The sequence below is a fragment of the Microcaecilia unicolor genome, chromosome 10 (genome assembly GCF_901765095.1).
Source record: "Microcaecilia unicolor chromosome 10, aMicUni1.1, whole genome shotgun sequence".
Classification (NCBI taxonomy): Eukaryota; Metazoa; Chordata; class Amphibia; order Gymnophiona; family Siphonopidae; genus Microcaecilia; species Microcaecilia unicolor.
The window spans coordinates 212877015-212895370 of record NC_044040.1 but is presented as its reverse complement, the minus strand read 5'-3'; the positions used below and the strand labels follow the sequence as shown (position 1 = coordinate 212895370).

The window sequence follows — 18356 nt, the reverse complement described above, 5'->3', positions numbered from 1 at the left end:
AAGGCGCGAAGTCTGGAGTTGGCAGTAGTGGAGAAGGGAACAGATAAGAAAGATTTATCCATGGAGCGGAGTGCACGGGAAGGGGTGTAGGGAAGGACGAGTGTGGAGAGATACTGGGGAGCAGCAGAGTGAATGCATTTATAGGTTAGTAGAAGAAGTTTGAACAGGATGCGAAAACGGATAGGGAGCCAGTGAAGGGTCTTGAGGAGAGGGGTAGTATGAGTAAAGCGACCCTGGCGGAAGATGAGACGGGCAGCAGAGTTTTGAACCGACTGGAGAGGGGAGAGGTGACTAAGTGGGAGGCCAGCAAGAAGCAGATTGCAGTAGTCTAAACGAGAGGTGACAAGGGTGTGGACGAGGGTTTTGGTAGAGTGCTCGGAAAGAAAGGGGCGGATTTTACAGATGTTGTAAAGAAAGAAACGACAGGTCTTGGCGGTCTGCTGGATATGAGCAGAGAAGGAGAGAGAAGAGTCAAAGATGACCCCAAGGTTTCGAGCTGAGGAGACAGGGAGAATGAGAGAGCCATCAACAGAAATAGAAAACGGGGGGAGCGGATAGGTAAGTCCTTCTGATGAGAAAGGGATATGGTTAGAGTTGGTCATGACGAACCAAAGAATATTAACCTTTTGTGTTTTATCTTAAATTTCATTTACAGATTTTATTCAAGTATACATCTTGAAACAGAAAAGATGACTATAAGCCTACATAAATTTTTTTTAAAGAAAAGATAGGTTAATATCTAAATGATAGAAAAAGGCGGCCAGGAGAGAGTTCGAGTGTTGAAGTTGTTACATTCCTTCGCTGTGGCATAGATAGATTAACAGTCTTAGTTTGAGTTGTTTAGAATCAAAGAATATATATTTAACAGAGTTTAACTTTAACACACATTTGCAGGGATAATTTAACCAAAATAGAGCGCCCAATTGGAGAGCTTTCGGGCGCAATGTGAGGAACTCTTGTCTTTTCTTCTGTGTAGTCTTAGAGACATCTGGATACATTCTTATTTTACATTCTAGGAAATTTTGGTCTCTATGAAGAAAATATTGCTAAAGTATCCAGTCCCTATCAGGTTGTAAAATAAAAGTTACTTTAAATGTAGCTGTTGTCAACCCCACTTTGTCATCTTCAAGTATTTGTGTTAGGTTCAAATCTAAAGTCTCTACAGGCGCATCCACTCTATCTCCATGATCTAAATCTTTCTTGAGGAAAAGCGATATATAATAGATTTTTGATATAGGAGGATGTGACTGTTCAGGAATATTCAAGACCTCCGTTAAATATTTTTTAAAAGTGATAAGAGGTGAGATTGAAAGTTGCTTTGGGAAACCTTTGTGTTTTAATGAAGGGAGGGTCTTGGTATTCTACTGTCTGACTATGGGCATGTTCTTCTCTGTGGCTTGCAGGACAGATTGCACCCGCAAGTCACTTGATACGAGTGGAAGGCAACAGTCATGCCCAGTACGTTGAGGACCCCATCACTGGAAGACAGAGTGTACTGGTACCCTATGAACCCCCACAGGTAATCACATTTCCATCAGTAAAACTTTACCTTGCTCACCAGCTATAAAACGACAATACTTGAATCTTAACGTTTTAGATTCATGCCGTAAACTCTACTGTAATGGATCTTGTACTGTATCTAGAACAGTTCTGGACGTGTGTCTCAGAAGAAGATGAAAGGATTAATAAACATACCTCTAGCATAAGTTATCCCGCATGGTTTAGAACAGATTTTCTTTTGTAACTAAGGAGCAATGGACTCTAATTTTAGAGAGAGTGTTTAAAAGTGGGTTTCAGTGCAAACCCTGAAATCTAATACATGGTAAAAACGAACAACCAAATATTAACCTGAAAATAGTTGAGATGATCAGTGGACCGTGGTTTCTGCCCCGATTGTAAACAACTGTTCTTCTGTCTCTCCTCTTGTCCTTTCCCTTCCAACTCCTCCCCCAGGTGGGCACAGAATTTACAACTATACTCTACAATTTCATGTGCAACAGCAGTTGTGTTGGTGGGATGAACCGCAGGCCGATCTTGATCATTGTAACGCTGGAAACCAGAGAGTAAGTTATCCTTTGTCTGTGGGTTTCTAAGAGGCCCCACTTTGGCCTCCTTTGCCCCTCTTATTAGAGCATCTACCAGGGGTTGACAATTCCAGCCCTCAGGTGTCCGTATGAGAACAACACTTGATTCCATCTTCATCAAGGAGCGAGAACTAAATTATTCACTCAACAACACATTGAGAATATAAAAGGTGCCTTAGCCGGGAATCCGATCCACGTTTCAGTTTTGGCACCGTTTGGTAAAAATCACTGGGAAGTAATCACGACGCTAAATTATCCTTTGTCAAAGTTCTTAAATAGGCAACACATTTGCCTTTCAACATATCCTTCTATCCCAATAGCTGGTTTCACCAACTTCCAGCCAAGAAAACTAACAGAATGTATTTTGCTGATGCAATACTTTGAAATACACACACCCTAGCTACTGGGCTAGAAACAGAAGCAGTCTGACATCAAAAAACTTGTGCGCCTGACTGTAATTCACCTTGAGCTCAGATTTGGAAAGTAATTAAATCTAAATCCCCAATCCAATTAGATCAACACTTCTTCTACATGAAAAGTACAAGAGCTCTCCTCCAGTGTAAGTCAATGTCTGTGGAGGAAATGAGTACGTGCATTAATGAAAGACAGAAGCCAAGAACCATCTGTATCACCAGTGCTTTGGGCAGAATACTATAGATTATGTAAGGAATATTACTCTGATTTATATATATATTTGAATTTGCTACATAGTAAAATAGTAAATGACGGCAGATAAAGACCTGAACGGTCCATTCAGTCTGCCCAACAAGATTAACTCATTTACATGGTATGTGATGCTTTACACCCCAGTTTGAGTTGTCCTCGCCTTTCTCAGGGTATAGACCGTTGAAGTCTGCCCAGCACTATTCCTGTACTAAAAGTTCTGAATATTCTGGAATCCTAAAGAGTTACAAGATTCCGGAATACCAATTAGTAGCAACATTCCATGTAGAACCCCAATGAGTAACATAGTAAATGACGGCAGATAAAGACCTGAACGGTCCATCCAGTATGCCCAACAAGATAAACTCATTTTACATGGTATGTGATACTTTATACCTGAGTTTGATTTGTCCTTGCCATTCTCAGGGCACAGACCGTAGAAGTCTGTCCAGTACTGTTCTTGTACTAAGTTCTGAAGCTAACGTCGAAGCCCCTTAAAATTTACACTCCAACCCATCCCTATCTATTCAGTCACGATCAGGGCGTAGACCGTAGAAGTCTGCCCAGCACCGGTTTTGCTTCCCAATTACCGGTGTTGCCACCCAATCTCCGCTAAGACTCCATGGATCCATTCCTTCTAAACAGGATTCCGTTGTGTTTATCCCACGCATGTTTGAATTCCATTACCATTTTCATCTCCACCACTGTTCTATGAAATACAATCCAGTGTTCCTCTGTCATAGTTCAATAAAGAGTCTTGATAGTATAAACTCTTGTGGATCTATGATAACAATCACAGTGCCAGCCAGAGATACAAAGCCATGGTTTCTTTTTCTTTGAGGTGTTGAAAGGAACTTCTCAAATGCACACACTCGAACAAGGGAGGACTGTTGAGGCTGAGAGAGAGATTTAAGGCCATGGCAAAAGCTAGAATGATGCGTGGGTGCATTGGGAGAGGAACGGCCAGTGGGAAATAGGAGGTGATGATGCCCCTGTATAAGACTCTGGTGAGACCCCATTTAGAATATTATGTGCAATTCAGGAGACCACGCTTTCAAAAAGACATGAACAGGATGGAGTTGGTCCAGTGGATAGCTACTAAAATGGTCAGTGGTCTTCATCATAACGCTTATGGGGACAGACTTAAAGATCTCAATATGTATACTTTTGAAGAAAGGCAGGAGAAGAGAGATGTTATAGATACATTTAAATACCTCCACGGCACAAATGAGCAGGAAGTGAGTCTCATTTAATTGAAAGGAAGATCTGGAATGAGGGGCATAGGAATAAGGTGGAAGGGGATAGACACATCCAACACCCTTTCCATCTGTAGAATAGCCTCTCGGTGGAGGAGATGGAGTCAAAGACTGTATATAAATTCAAGAAAGTATGGGACAAGTACACAGGATCTGTAAGGGAGAGGAAGGGATAGATGGTATAGATGGGTAGACTAGATAAGTCATATGATCTTCATCTGCTGTCATTTTTTGTTTGTTTGTTTGTTTGTTTCTATGGATGGAACTGAGATTGGAGGGCCATGAACTCCTTCTGATGAGAGAAGGGAAATGGGAAGCTGGCAAAGATGGAAGATTGAAAATGGAGGGTGGGGGCATAGATAAAATTAAGACTGAAGGGGAAATTGAGGTGGAAGTGGGATAACTGAGGCCAGTGAGGGGGCTGCTGAGGGGGCATGGAGAATGACTTTGGGCAGGGTGCATTTAATGGACAAAGAGAGAAAGGAAGGACTGAGTTGAAATGGGGTGAGAAAAGACTAAGGATTGAGTGAAGAATTGGGAGAGGGAGGAGCAGGAATTGAGGAGGGATGGAATGAAAAGGAAAGAAGGAAGAACTGAGAACTGATCAGACACACATATGACGCCAAGGACATCTTTGAGAATTTAGTGTACTCCGTGGAGTTTCTGTGGTGCTACACCATGAAATATCTCAACTCTCAAGTGCTGTCATTTATGATATCATGAAAATTACTATTTTCATTTGACAGGCAATTTTTCAGTCAGACAAAAGAGCTGTTCCATGGTCTGACCGAGCTTAGAAGGCGAGCAAGTTTGAGCCACTTATTGTGTACGAGAATAATTGAGTAGCACGATTCCAATTATATAGACAGCAAACTCAAATGATGACTTTCATATATGCACAATACCTGAAGATAGTTCTTCTACTGTCATGTCTCTGTTCTATTTTTTTTTTGCATTTAGTGGGCAAGTGTTGGGCCGTCGCTGCTTTGAGGCTCGTATCTGTGCGTGTCCGGGCAGAGATCGCAAAGCGGACGAGGACAGCATAAGGAAGCAGCAAGTGTCAGACGGCACAAAGAGTGGCGACGGTATGAAGCGCCGTAAGTAACGGGCACAGCTGAGCAGGTGACAGTAAGAACACTCCCTCAAACTCAGAGGGCTGTGCCAGCTGATGCACGAACCCAACAGGCACCGCTATGGATGCCCTAGGTAGGGAAGGGGTCAGAGGCATTTCTAGACACTTAGGGGCCCTTTTAATAAAGGGTTGGCATGGCAACAGGCTTGCTGTGCGCCAACCCACAACTACCGCAGGAGCCAGCGGACGCCATTTCCAGCGCCAGTGCTTACCCGACGGTAATCGAACGGGAGCCCTTATCGCCACCCTCAATGGGTGACGACGGTAAGTCCTCCCTGAAATGGCACATTAGTTTTAATATTAGCGCAGGCCCATTTTCCAGCCCATTAAAAATTGCCTTTTTCCCAGCCACAGTAAAAAATGGCCCAGCGAATGCCTAAAGATGCGCCCACACTACCGCAGGCCATGTAAAAGGACCCATAAGAGCTCATGCGCTAATCCTGTGTTAATCAGTTAACGCATAGTCATGGAGCTGCACTAACTGATTAACACAGCAATTGCCCACTCTCCACCCCCAGATACACCCCTCCCCATGGAAAATAAAAAATATTATTTTGCGGTGATTAGCACACGCTGATTTCAATCTTATCACAGAATGCCTAAGAGGGGCATAATTGAACAGGGCGCCCAAGTTTTCATGGGCGTTCATCTTTCGTTTCGATAATACGGTCGGGGACACCCAAATCTCAACATTTAGGAATATTGAGATGGTCGACCTTAGAGATGGTGTTCCCCTGTTTTCGGCCATAATGGAAACCGAGGACGCCCATCTCAAAAATGATCAAATCCAAGCCCTTTGGTCATGGCAGGAGCCAGAATTCGTAGTGCACTGGTCCCCTGACATGCCAGGACACCAACCAGGCCACCCTAGGGGGCACTGTAGTGGACTTCACAAATTGCTCCCTGGTGCATAGCTCCCTTACCGTGTGTGCTGAGCCCCCCCCAAAACCCACTACCCACAACTGTACACCACTACCATTGATCTAAGGGGTGAAGGGGGCACCTAGATGTGGGTACAATGGGTTTCAGGTGGGCTCACATTTACCACCACAAGTGTAACAGGTGGGGGGGGGGCCTCGGTCCACCTGCCTGAAGTGCACTGCACCCACTAAAACTGCTCCAGGGACCTGCATACTGCTGTCATGGAGCTGGGTATGACATTGAGGCTGGCATAGATGCTGGCAAAAAATATTTTTAAAGTTTTTTTTAGGGTGGGAGGGGGTTGATGACCACTGGGGGGGAGTAAGGGGAGGTCATCCCCAATTCCCTCCGGTGGTCATCTGGTCAGTTCGGGCACCTTTTCACAGCTTGGTCGCAAGAAAAATGGACCAAATAAAGTCGGCCAAGTGCTTGTCAGGGATGCCCTTCTTTTTTCCATATCAGCCGAGGACGCCCATCTCTTAATCACACCCCAGTCCCCGCCTTCACTACGTTGCCGACACGCCCCCATGAACCTTTGGTCATCCCCCGCGACGGAAAACAGTCGAGGACGCCCAATCGGCATAATCGAAAGAAGGACGCCATCTCCCAATTTGTGTCGGAAGATGGGCGCCCTTCTCTTTCGAAAATAAGCCTGTAAGTGTGTCCCATGGTAAGGCATGCGCTAGTGCATACTGTAGCTTAGCAAAGGACCTGTGATACATGGGCAAGGCTTATGGAGTGGCCCTGTAAATAACACAGCCAGACAGGTATATAAATGTGAAATAAATGGTTTATTTAGCTGAGCCCTGAAACCTGTTACTTCACAGACCAGGAAATCGGGTGCAAAAGTCTACAGTTCAATAAACAGTCTTGAGCAGGCCTCTGGCTGGTAAGCCAAACAGTCTGTGGCCCTAGAAAAAACAGCCCGTAAGTTCTCAGTTTCTCTGAGACCAGGTCTGACTTCAGCCAGATCTCAAAGCAAGACTTGCAAGTCTTAAACAAGCAGTAAAGCTGGCTTACCTCAGCCAGGTCACAATTAGTACACAGGATCTGCGGCAGCATCTGCTGGGTTTCTAGTCTTCCTTGCCTGGGCCTCTGCATCAGGGCCTTCCTGTTCGGTACCGCCCAAGGGCTTTTACCTCCTGCTTGCTGTTGAGCCTCACCCTTCTGACTGGGCAGCAGCAAACCCTGGCTGTACTTCTTTGGCTGTGCAGTTCAGCCTCTGACCCCGTCAGGTTTTGCACCACCTGCTGTGAAGTGGCTGAACTGCAACCTCAGTGAGGGAGTGTTTCCAGGCATGCCCGACCCTATGACACTCACTCCCTCACAGGACCCATAAGTCAATTTAATTGCCATTAACCCACAAATCAGCACTTTGATTAGTGTGTGTTAAAAGTTTATATCCATGTCAAGATTTTTGTTAAAACGTTTGTGTGAAATGAGCTGAAAAAAATGTCAGAAAATGAAGTAGAAACAAAAGAGGTCCAAAATTTCCACAAAAGTCCAACACAAAAAAAGAAACAGGTGGAAAAAACAACTTAAAGAGATCAATCCAAGACAAGGGGTGAGATGCTCCAGAAAAACTTTATTAGGGACCCAACCGGTCCGTGTTTCGGTTTTTAAAAATGAAGTAGAAAAGGATGTTTTTCTTGTGGCTTAGATGCTAAAGATTTTCTCTACTCCTGTAATGAGGCCTTTTAATTTGTAATTAGATTATTATTTTAGGGGTCTTTTTACAACGCTGTGGTAGAGATACCACAGCTTTGTCGCATGCCAGATCGGTAGCCTGGCTGTAGTTCCCACCCTCAGTGTGCACCATTTCTAGCGTAAAAAAAAAATTTTTTTTCAATTTTTGTAGTGCCAGGGCTTACCTAGCGGTAATTCGGCAATGGCTACTGCGGGAGCCTTTACCGTCACCTAAATAGCTGCCCCCAAAATGGCCACATTTCCTTTTTTTTTTGGCCCCAAATAACCTTTTACCTGGGCCTCAGTGTGCAGCAAATTCACGTGCTGATGCCACCGGCAGGCCCCCTTTTACCACCAGTGGCATAGCTACGTGGGACCCGGGGGCCCGGGCCCCGTAGATTTGGCCCTGGACCCCCTGCCGATGACCTCTCGACCCTCCTTCCGCCATCAACCCTCCCCCGCCCCCGCGGCAGTGGCGGGGGAGGGGTTGGCAGCAGGAGGGGGGGTCGAGAGGGTGTCGGCAGGGGGGGGTCAAAGTTGTTGGTGGTGGCGGCAGCGGTGGGGGGGGGTCGGCGGCACCGGGGGGGGGGTCTAAAATGTGCTCCCACCTCACCTTGGCTCTGGACCCCCCCCCCCCCCCCCCCCCCCGCCGAAGTCTGGCTATGCCCCTGTTTACCACAGCTTGATAAAGGGGCCCTTAATGATTTATTCTGTTACTTTTGGGAAATGTACATTTCATAAAACCAATTAAAAATAAACAACAGACTATGCGAACTGAAAAATGTTGCCCTGTGCATTTCCCTAATGTATTTGTGACCCATCTACTGTGCCACATTTGCTAAGTTTCTTGTTTCCCCGTAGACACAGAATGAGAGAACCCCCACCCTCAGGCCCTGCATCTACTGTACTCTATCAGCTGTTGTTATAGTCCCTTTTTTTGAGTGACAGCATCCCCATTGCTTCCTGTAACTTCGGAATTGTCCTGGTTGTACAGATTCTAAATCTTATACTGTACAGGATGCTTTGTAACTCTGCTGACAGAGGATTTGGTTTCAGCTTGCTCATTCTTTTGTCGCAGCCTTCCGGCAGACTACCCACGGCATACAGATGACATCCATTAAGAAGCGACGCTCCCCAGACGACGAAGTGCTTTACCTGCCTGTAAGCTTGGCTTCGCATCTTTAACTTCTGCATTTCAAGGATTTACCATGAAAGCTTGGGGGGGTTGGGGGGGGCAGCCCATGCTGCTGAGAGGGAGAGTCTGTGCCCATCCCTGCTTCCATAGGAGCCAACTTTTCAAAATTATTGGGGGTGCTAAGCCTAATGGAAATAACCCTTCCCTGGGCACAAGGAATTTGCTCAATATTGGGGGTGCTCAAGCATCCACAGCACCCACAGAGCCGGCTCCTATGCCTGCTTCTAAAGCCCATCAGGACTCAGAGATATTGGGTATTGGAGGCAACATGTACAATCTCAAAGAGCATGGGGTCTCAGGCTGCATCCTGGTGCCAGTGGTCCCTCTTTGCTTGTGTGAGCCAGGGGTGCCGCCTAACAGGCTTTTACAGGGAAAAGCACAGTCTTCTGAGGGCTTCATTCATGAGCTGTGTGTAAGGCAGGAAGGGGAAATGAGAATTAAGGTTTCATCCTAGTCCTAAAGCACCTTTATCTACCTGTCTATCTATCTATCTATCCACACACACGCACGCATGCAATATCCTGTGGTGACGCGTGCCGACCATCCAAGAAGCAGCATGGGAAGTGCCTCTTAAGAGAGCTGCAGCTTCCATTCTAGGTTACGGATCTTATGCTGTTATTGGCATCAAGGGGGAAGAAAAGAGAAAGAGAGAGACTAAATTATTGTTGATGGATTTTACCGTATTTATTTATTTATTGGAATTTATTAACCACCTTTATGAAGAGATTCACCGAAGGCGATGTACAGCAGGTACAGTTTAACATAAAACTTAATTTAATCAGTTAACGCTGCTGAAAATGTTCAGTTTATTTAGATTTTGCCCACACCTTTTTCAGTAGTACACTGGGTATTTCCTGTCCCTGGAGGGCTCACACAACCTAAGTTTGTACCTGAAGTAATGGAGGGTTAAGTGACTTGCCCAAGATCACAAGGAGCAGCAGTGGGATTTGAGTCAGGCACCTCTGGATGTCAAGACTAGTGCTCTAACCACTTAGGTCCCCCCCACAGTCACCTCCCATAACAGGAGAAAAATGAGACTCTTTCCGAGAAAGCCAGTCTGGGTTCATTTTCGCAGTTGACTCTTCCGTACCCAAATAAGAATACCAGGGTATAGAACGATCAAGCGGACATGCCAGGGCACTCAGATCACATACAACTCATACAGTACAAGAATCACTTCCCACAAGATGTTAAAACGACCCAATATAAATGTTGTGTAAACGAGCTCCAAATATTATGTAACAATCTCCATTGCTGAGGTCAAGCCAACAAGCCGCATTACTAATGTTATGCTACTGTTAACGTTATGCTTAAAATGTTGTTCCATTGTAAGTTATCGTTCCACTGTAAACTTCCGTTCTATTGTAAACTGTTGTTATGAAGACTGATTTGTACTCCAACTTGAAATTGAAAGTTAAGCGGACTATAAATGCCCACATTAAATTAAATTAAAATCAAAACACATACATACCATGGGCCCACATTAAGGGGAGAACATAGAAACAAACAAAAACAACAAATAATGAAAAAAAAAAACAGTCAAGGAAGCAAACTTCCTAAAAACATGACCCTGATACCTACCGTATAAACTGGTTCAAACTTCCTTTAAATCCCTTTTATTCAGAAAAAAAGAATTCTCCAACTGTACCAAATCTACAAAAACTGTTGACTAGATTCTATATCACGCCTTAAAAAAATCAGCACCGAAATGAAATACACATAAGCATATTTTATAAAGTACTCCTTAATTGAGGCATACTTTATAGAATCAGTCTAAATTTCCACACAGTTTATAGAATATTCCGAGCACCCGCCTGCGTGCCTAAATTTAGTCGCAGGCAGTTACACCAAGTAAACCTTAGTGGAAATCCCGACGCCTAAATTAGACACAGACTGGATATAATCTGTAACAACATGCATAGATTATAGAAATGTCCATGACCCGCCCTTTCCATACCCCCTTTTCAACTATGGGACTTTACGCACATCACGTTCTAGAATATGCTTAGACAGTTGTGTCTATAAATTCTAATTAATGCCAATTAGTGTCAATAATAGCTTGTTGATTGGCAATTACCAGCACTGATTGTGCGCACAAATGCAGAATACGACTGGATTTGTGCAACATTTATTTATTTATTTATTGGGATTTATTAACTGCCTTTATGAAGAGATTCACCCAAGGCGGTGTAAGGCAGGTACAGTTTAACATCAAACTTACAAATTTTGCTAACAGCATAACAATAGTAAAATAACCAAGAATAAATATAAATATACATGACAGACTTGATCGACCTACCAACCAGAAACACATCCGAATCAACGCGAACGTACCTAAATCTGCATTACCCAAGCTGCAAAGGACTCAAATACAAGTCAACCTACGCATCCAGTTTTTCCTACATAAGCACACAACTGTGGAACGCATTACCAAAAGCCTTGAAAACGAGTACGCACCTACACTCCAGAGACACTAAAAGTCACTGTTTAAAAAGGCATACTCTACCAATCCAACATAAATGCCTGATCCTCTGCAACACAACAAAACTAAAGTACGTAATGGACATAATACAACTCTTCCGTTGTACGATTCCCTAGTGTGGCTGTGCCACATGTACTTTATCTTACCACATCATTATTACTTATTACTTTGTATTTGTTTACACCAGAGTCTGTAACGCCTCTCCGGTACTATATTAGCCATATTGAGCCTACAAATAGGTGGGAAAATGTGGGATACAAATATAACAAATTAAATAAATAATAAATAAATCTGCACTACCCAAGCTACAAAGGACCTTAAATACAAAACAACTTACGCATCTAGTTTTTCCTACATAAGCAACACAACTGTGGAACGCATTACCAAAAGCCTTGAAAACGCCGTAAGGCCACCTAAATTTCCGGAAGTCACTAAAAACCAACCTGTTTAAAAGGCATACCACTACCGACCCACTTAAATGCCTAATCTCTGCAACACAACCAAACTAAAGCACGTAATGGACATAATACAACTCTTCGTTCTCCGATTCCTAGTGTGGCTGTGCCACATGAACTGATCTTACCACAACATCACCCTGTATTTGTTCACACCGGAGCCTGCAAAGGCCTCTCTGGTACTATGTAAGCCACATTGAGCCTACAAATAGGTGGGAAAATGTGGGATACAAATATAACAAATTAAATAAATAAATAAATCTACACTACCAAGCTACAAAGGACTTAAATACAAAACAACCTACGCATCTAGTTTTTCCTACATAAGCACACAACTGTGGAAACACATTACAAAAAGCCTTGAAAACGACGTACGACCACCTAAAGTTCCGGAAGTCACTAAAACCAACCTATGAAAAAGGCATACCCTACCGATCCAACATAAAAGCCTGATCTCTGCAACACAACCAAACTAAAGCACGTCATGGACATAACACAACTCTTCCGTTCTCCGATTCCCTAATGTGGCTGTGCCACGTGAACTTGATCTTACCACAACATCTCCCTGTATTTGTTCACACCGGAGCCTGCAAAGGCCTCTCCGGTACTATGTAAGCCACACTGAGCCTACAAATAGGTGGGAAAATGTGGGATACAAATATAACAAATTAAATAAATAAATAAATCTACACTACCCAGCTACAAAGGACTTAAATACAAAACACCTACGCATCTAGTTTTTCCTACATAAGCACACAACTGTGGAACACATTACTAAAGCCTTGAAAATGACGTACGACCACCTAAAATTCCAGAAAAAACTAAAAACTAACCTGTTTAAAAAGGCCTACCCTACCGATCCAACTTAAATGCCTGATCTCTGCAACACAACCAAACTAAAGCACGTCGTGGACATAACACAACTCTTCCGTTCTCCGATTCCCTAGTGTGGCTGTGCCACATGAACTTGATCTTACCACAAATCACCCTGTATTTGTTCACACCGGAGCCTGCAAAGGCCTCTCTGGTACTATGTAAGCCACATTGAGCCTACAAATAGGTGGGAAAATGTGGGATACAAATATAACAAATTAAATAAATAAATAAATAAATCTGCACTACCCAGCTACAAAGGACTTAATACAAAACACCTTACGCATCTAGTTTTTCCTACATAAGCACACAACTGTGGAACGCATTACCAAAAGCCTTGAAAACGACGTAAGGCCACCTAAATTTCCGGAAGTCACTAACAACCAACCTGTTTAAAAAGGCAGACCCTACCGACCCAACTTAAATGCCTAATCTCTGCAACACAACCAAACTAAAGCACGTAATGGACATCATACAACTCTTCCGTTCTCCGATTCCTAGGTGGGCTGTGCCACATGAAACTTGATCTTACCACAACACACCCTGTATTTGTTCACACCGGAGCCTGCAAAGGCCTCTCTGGTACTATGTAAGCCACATTGAGCCTACAAATAGGTGGGAAAATGTGGGATACAAATATACAAATTAAATAAATAAATAAATCTACACTACCCAAGCTACAAAGGACTTAAATACAAAACACCTACGCATCTAGTTTTTCCTACATAAGCACACAACTGTGGAACACATTACAAAAAGCCTTGAAAATGACGTACGACCACCTAAAGTTCCGGAAGTCACTAAAAACCAACCTATTGAAAAGGCATACCCTACCGATCCAACATAAAGCCTGATCTCTGCAACACAACCAAACTAAAGCACGTCATGGACATAACACAACTCTTCCGTTCTCCGATTCCCTAATGTGGCTGTGCCACGTGAACTTGATCTTACCACAACATCTCCCTGTATTTGTTCACACCGGAGCCTGCAAAGGCCTCTCCGGTACTATGTAAGCCACACTGAGCCTACAAATAGGTGGGAAAATGTGGGATACAAATATAACAAATTAAATAAATAAATAAATCTACACTACCCAAGCTACAAAGGACTTAAATACAAAACAACCTACGCATCTAGTTTTTCCTACATAAGCACACAACTGTGGAACACATTACCTAAAGCCTTGAAAATGACGTACGACCACCTAAAATTCCAGAAAAAACTAAAAACTAACCTGTTTAAAAAGGCCTACCCTACCGATCCAACTTAAATGCCTGATCTCTGCAACACAACCAAACTAAAGCACGTCATGGACATAACACAACTCTTCCGTTCTCCGATTCCCTAATGTGGCTGTGCCACGTGAACTTGATCTTACCACAACATCACCCTGTATTTGTTCACACCGGAGCCTGCAAAGGCCTCTCTGGTACTATGTAAGCCACATTGAGCCTACAAATAGGTGGGAAAATGTGGGATATAAATGTAACAAATAAATACAACAAGGCTCCTTTTACTAAGCGGGCTACCACAGCAGCCCGGCAGTACTTCCCACTCCTGGCATGCCATTATTTCCGGTGCTACAAAAATGTATTTAATTTTGTAGCGCCGGAGTATACCCGGCGGTAATCGGTTACCACTGGGTTAAAGCGAGAGCCCTTATCACCACCTCAGTGGGTGGCGGTAAGGGCTGCCCCACAAAATGGCTGCGTGGCAAGCGCTTTACTTGCCACCTGGCCATTTCCTATAGGAAAGCGAGGCTTCCCTTTTAGCAGCTGCAGTAAAAGGGGCCTCGCGGGCACCTGGAAAACACTCGCCGGCGGCAGCGCCGGCCCCCTTTTGCCACAGCTTGGTAAAAGGAGCCCGAAATGAGGTAAACTTGGAAAACAGTAAATTGAAACCTAATAATCGAACTACTATGAAACAGTATCAAAACTACAGAGATTTATATATAATTATTTATTGAATTTAACATTTGAAAACAAGAATTTCTTGTCTCAGAAATACAGCCATAATTAAAGGAAACAATTTAAACTTCTTTCCAACAATCCTATACTGGAAAAAAGGTAAAAATAATCCAAATTTCAAAGTTATATAGGAAAAAAATAAGTATATTTTACAAAGCTTCCTTAGACCCCAAAAACCTGGGGGGGGGGGGGGGGGCGTTATGAATAGAGAAGATTGTTAAGGAAATTAATTTACAAAAACTTTGCGGTGTTTCCTCGGCATTATATTTGTTGTTAATTCATACTTGCTTCAAGTCCAGAAAAGATTTTAGCTGTTCTGGTGAGTAAAATATATACTTAGTATTACCCAGCAAAAAAACTATAGAGATTTAACAGCACTGGAATTCATAAACACCTGCAATTTATACAGAAAATATATTTTAACAGTAGCTAACTATGTCATGATGGATCACACATACTTTGGATTGTATAATAACTCTTAGAAAAGCAAGAAAAATGTAATATTTATTTGTTGTGATTTATTAACCACCTTTCTGAGTAGAACGAGTAGAATTAAATCGATTTTTCACTCGTTCCAAAAGTACAAAGACTAGGGGACGCTCGAGGAAGTTACATGGAAATACTTTGAAACAAATAGGAGGAAATATTTTTTCACTCAACGAATGGTTAAGCTCTGGAACTCTTTGCCGGAGGAGGTGGTAACAGCAATTAGTGCATCTGGGTTTAAAAAGGTTTGGGCAAATTCCTGGAGGAAAAGTCCATAGTCAGCTTTAGAGGCAGACATGGGAAGCAACTGCTTGCCCTGGGATTTGTAGTATGGAGTGTTGCCACGATTTGGGTTTCTGCCAGGTACTTGTGACCTGGCTTGGCCACTTTTTGGAAAACAGGATACTGGACTAGACGGACCATTGGTCGACCCGGTATGGCTATTCTTATGTTCTTATGTTTCTGAAGAGATTCCCCAAAGCAGTGCCTAACGTATCGTCTGATTTCAGATTGCATTTTTTGAACACTTCTCTCTTTTCTCTCTTGCTTGTTTTGCTTTTTACAGGTGAAAGGACGAGAGATTTATGAAATGTTACTGAAGATCAAAGAGTCTTTAGAGCTAATGCAATACCTCCCTCAACACACAATCGACACTTACAGACAGCAAGCAACACACCTCCTTCAGAAACAGTGAGCATTGGACTCGGTCGTTTGTGTGCATGCGTGTGTGAGAGAAAGAGAAGAGAGATAAAGTAGGAAAGATCTTGCAAATCTTATCTCCACATGTTGTTTCTGGTTGTGGAGAAAAAATATTCCAGTATTAAAATTTGTTTTAAAAAAGCGAAAAGTCTGGCCAATTGAAAACATAAATTCTTAGACTAGATAAGTCTGAAAGCGCCTTATGTTTATCAGGCAGACGACTGGCTGACTTTGAAACTTGATGTAGAAGCTGGAAGGTCATCTATGACCCTTGTGCCTTCCATTGTAGAAAAAGCCCATTAACGTTTTGATAGATGAGATCAGGGCAGGGACGGGGATGGAAGGAACTGGGAGGCTTTTTATGAGGTTGGGTCGAAAGCCTTTAATAAATCACATTAAATTGCCCAGGGACAGAAGCCTTCAGAGCACCATGACTGGGCCAAGAAATACAATGAGGAACGACACCTTCTCTATACATCAGTGGCAAAAAAGAACCCAGAGCAGCACCAACTCACCCTACGTGGAACATACTGTAAAGCACTCTCCAATAGACCAAGAAGTCAGAGCTGAAAATTACCTAAATGAACGGTATACCTTCATACGTCTTTTCATTTATGTTGGACAAATGAAGACTGCACCATGATGGGGGGAAATACGACATATCTTAAAGTTATAGGTTGTAAGCATTCAGCAGATACTCAAAGGTGATAAAAACATTTAATTTGCTAAGGAGCTTGACAAACAGAAAGCTGTAATGTACAGAATACTTAGGACTAAATTTAACCAGAGGTTTCTTCCCATCTTGTGTCTTTGAGAAAAAAGCTTTTTCTTTAAAAAAAAAAAAAAAAGAGGTCCCTTGAATATGGATTATCATTGCTTAAGATTTTAAGGGGGGCATTCTGTATATGGCACCTAAAAAATCCGCACAGAACACATTTCCGCCTAAGCGTATTCTATAATCCGCACCTAGATTTAGGCGTGTGTATAGAATACGCTTAAGTGGCCAATTGTTATGCCTAAATCTACAGGCCTCCATTTACACTGACGAAAACATGCGTAAATCCCGGCGTGTAGATTTAGGCGCAGAGGGCCATAGTCTATACGATGCGTGTAAATGTCAGAACACCCACAAAATGTCCACTTCCTCACCTATAAGCACGCCCTTTTTGTCTGCGCACATTAGAAGTTAGGCGCAGTGCGTTACAGAATACGCTTAGCAAGTTGTGTGCGTAAATTCTAAATATTGCCAATTGGTGCTCATGTTTGCTTGTTATGTGCTGTTATCAATGGCTAATTAGCTTGTTAAGCCAATTAAGTTACGTGCGCTGTTATAGAATCTGCTTGGATTTTGGCACGGATCTCTAGTCGCGTATATAGAATCCAGGGGTAAAGTTTTCCATTAATGTCTGTAAGGTCTCCATGTGACAAGTGGTTGGCCATGTGTATGTTTTTCTTGGGGAATTTGTCACGTGTTGATCCGCTATAATACGATCAAGCGAGGTTGGGAGGGGAAAGTGATGTGCCATGAGCCCCCCATCTCCTTGCAACCTCTCAAAGGGTTCCCAAACCTGTCCTAGGGGCTCCCCAGCCAGTCAGGCTTTCAAGATATCCACAGTGAATATTCATATAGCGGAGGATATCCTGAAAATCTGACTGGCTGCTGGGGAGTTCCCAGAACCAGGTGTGGTGGGAAACACTGGACCTAGTGCACTGGAGTCATATAAGAAAGGAAATGATTGTGGTGGCCTGTGTGCAATTTCATTTTTGAGCAGTGATAGGCAATTTTAGCCTTCTTATTAGAGCTTAAGATGCCTTGAGTTCAAATCATTTCGGTGATCTTTAGAGAAAATTGTTTTACTGCTGAATAGCTGAGGACCTTAATGGCTTCAGAGGTTGTGTGGTTGAATTCCTCTTTCCGTGTTCAGTACTGTTTCGCTGTGTGGTCATATCCAATACTGACTGCAATGGCCCAAGAGCGACTCCAAAAAATACAGAGGAAAATTTGCAAGTTTCAGACAGCTGTTCTTTCTCAAGATGTTCATGTTTTCATTTTTCCTCTTGCCGGTCAGCCATTTGCTTATTGTTAGTTCCACCCCTGGTCCCTTACTGGTAGAAATGCAGGAAATCTTTCCTGCAGCAACATTTGCCGCTGTGCTGCCTGCCCTGCTTCCCCCCCCTCCCCCTCGTATGCATGCTTGCTTTTAGTGAAAATGAGCATGTGCGAGCTTCGTGCATGCTCAAATTCACTAAAAACAAGTATACGCGCCCGGACAGGAAATGAGGGCAGGCAGTGCAGTGGCAAATATCACCACAGGAAAGCTTTTGCTGGCGGGGCGTGGGGACCCCTTCTAGCCCAGGTATGTGGGGTTACGCCGGGCGTCAAGAGCGTGGGGGAGGCGGGGCAAATGTGCCCCCCCCCCTACTTTGCACTCATGAGAATTTACCCCATGTACG

General features: G+C 43.3%; 1 protein-coding gene across 8 annotated transcripts in view; it reads left to right on the top strand.

Annotated features, from left to right (window-relative positions):
• TP63 (tumor protein p63) overlaps positions 1-18356 on the top strand; it is a 198806-nt gene that overhangs the window by 130844 nt on the left and 49606 nt on the right. For 5 of the 8 annotated variants that reach the window (XR_003943501.1, XM_030215588.1, XM_030215591.1 and 2 more), the window contains exons 4-9: positions 1404-1519; positions 1954-2063; positions 4964-5100; positions 8821-8903; positions 15769-15893; positions 16311-16490. Coding sequence is in view for 7 of the 8 variants with exons in the window: in XM_030215588.1 (XP_030071448.1) it covers positions 1404-1519; positions 1954-2063; positions 4964-5100; positions 8821-8903; positions 15769-15893; positions 16311-16490 (751 nt within the window). In the remaining variant the exon portion in view is untranslated. Of the gene's footprint in view, positions 1-1403; positions 1520-1953; positions 2064-4963; positions 5101-8820; positions 8904-15768; positions 15898-16310; positions 16491-18356 lie in introns of those variants that run through there. The other 3 variants (XM_030215589.1, XM_030215593.1, XM_030215594.1) reach the window with 3 other exon arrangements.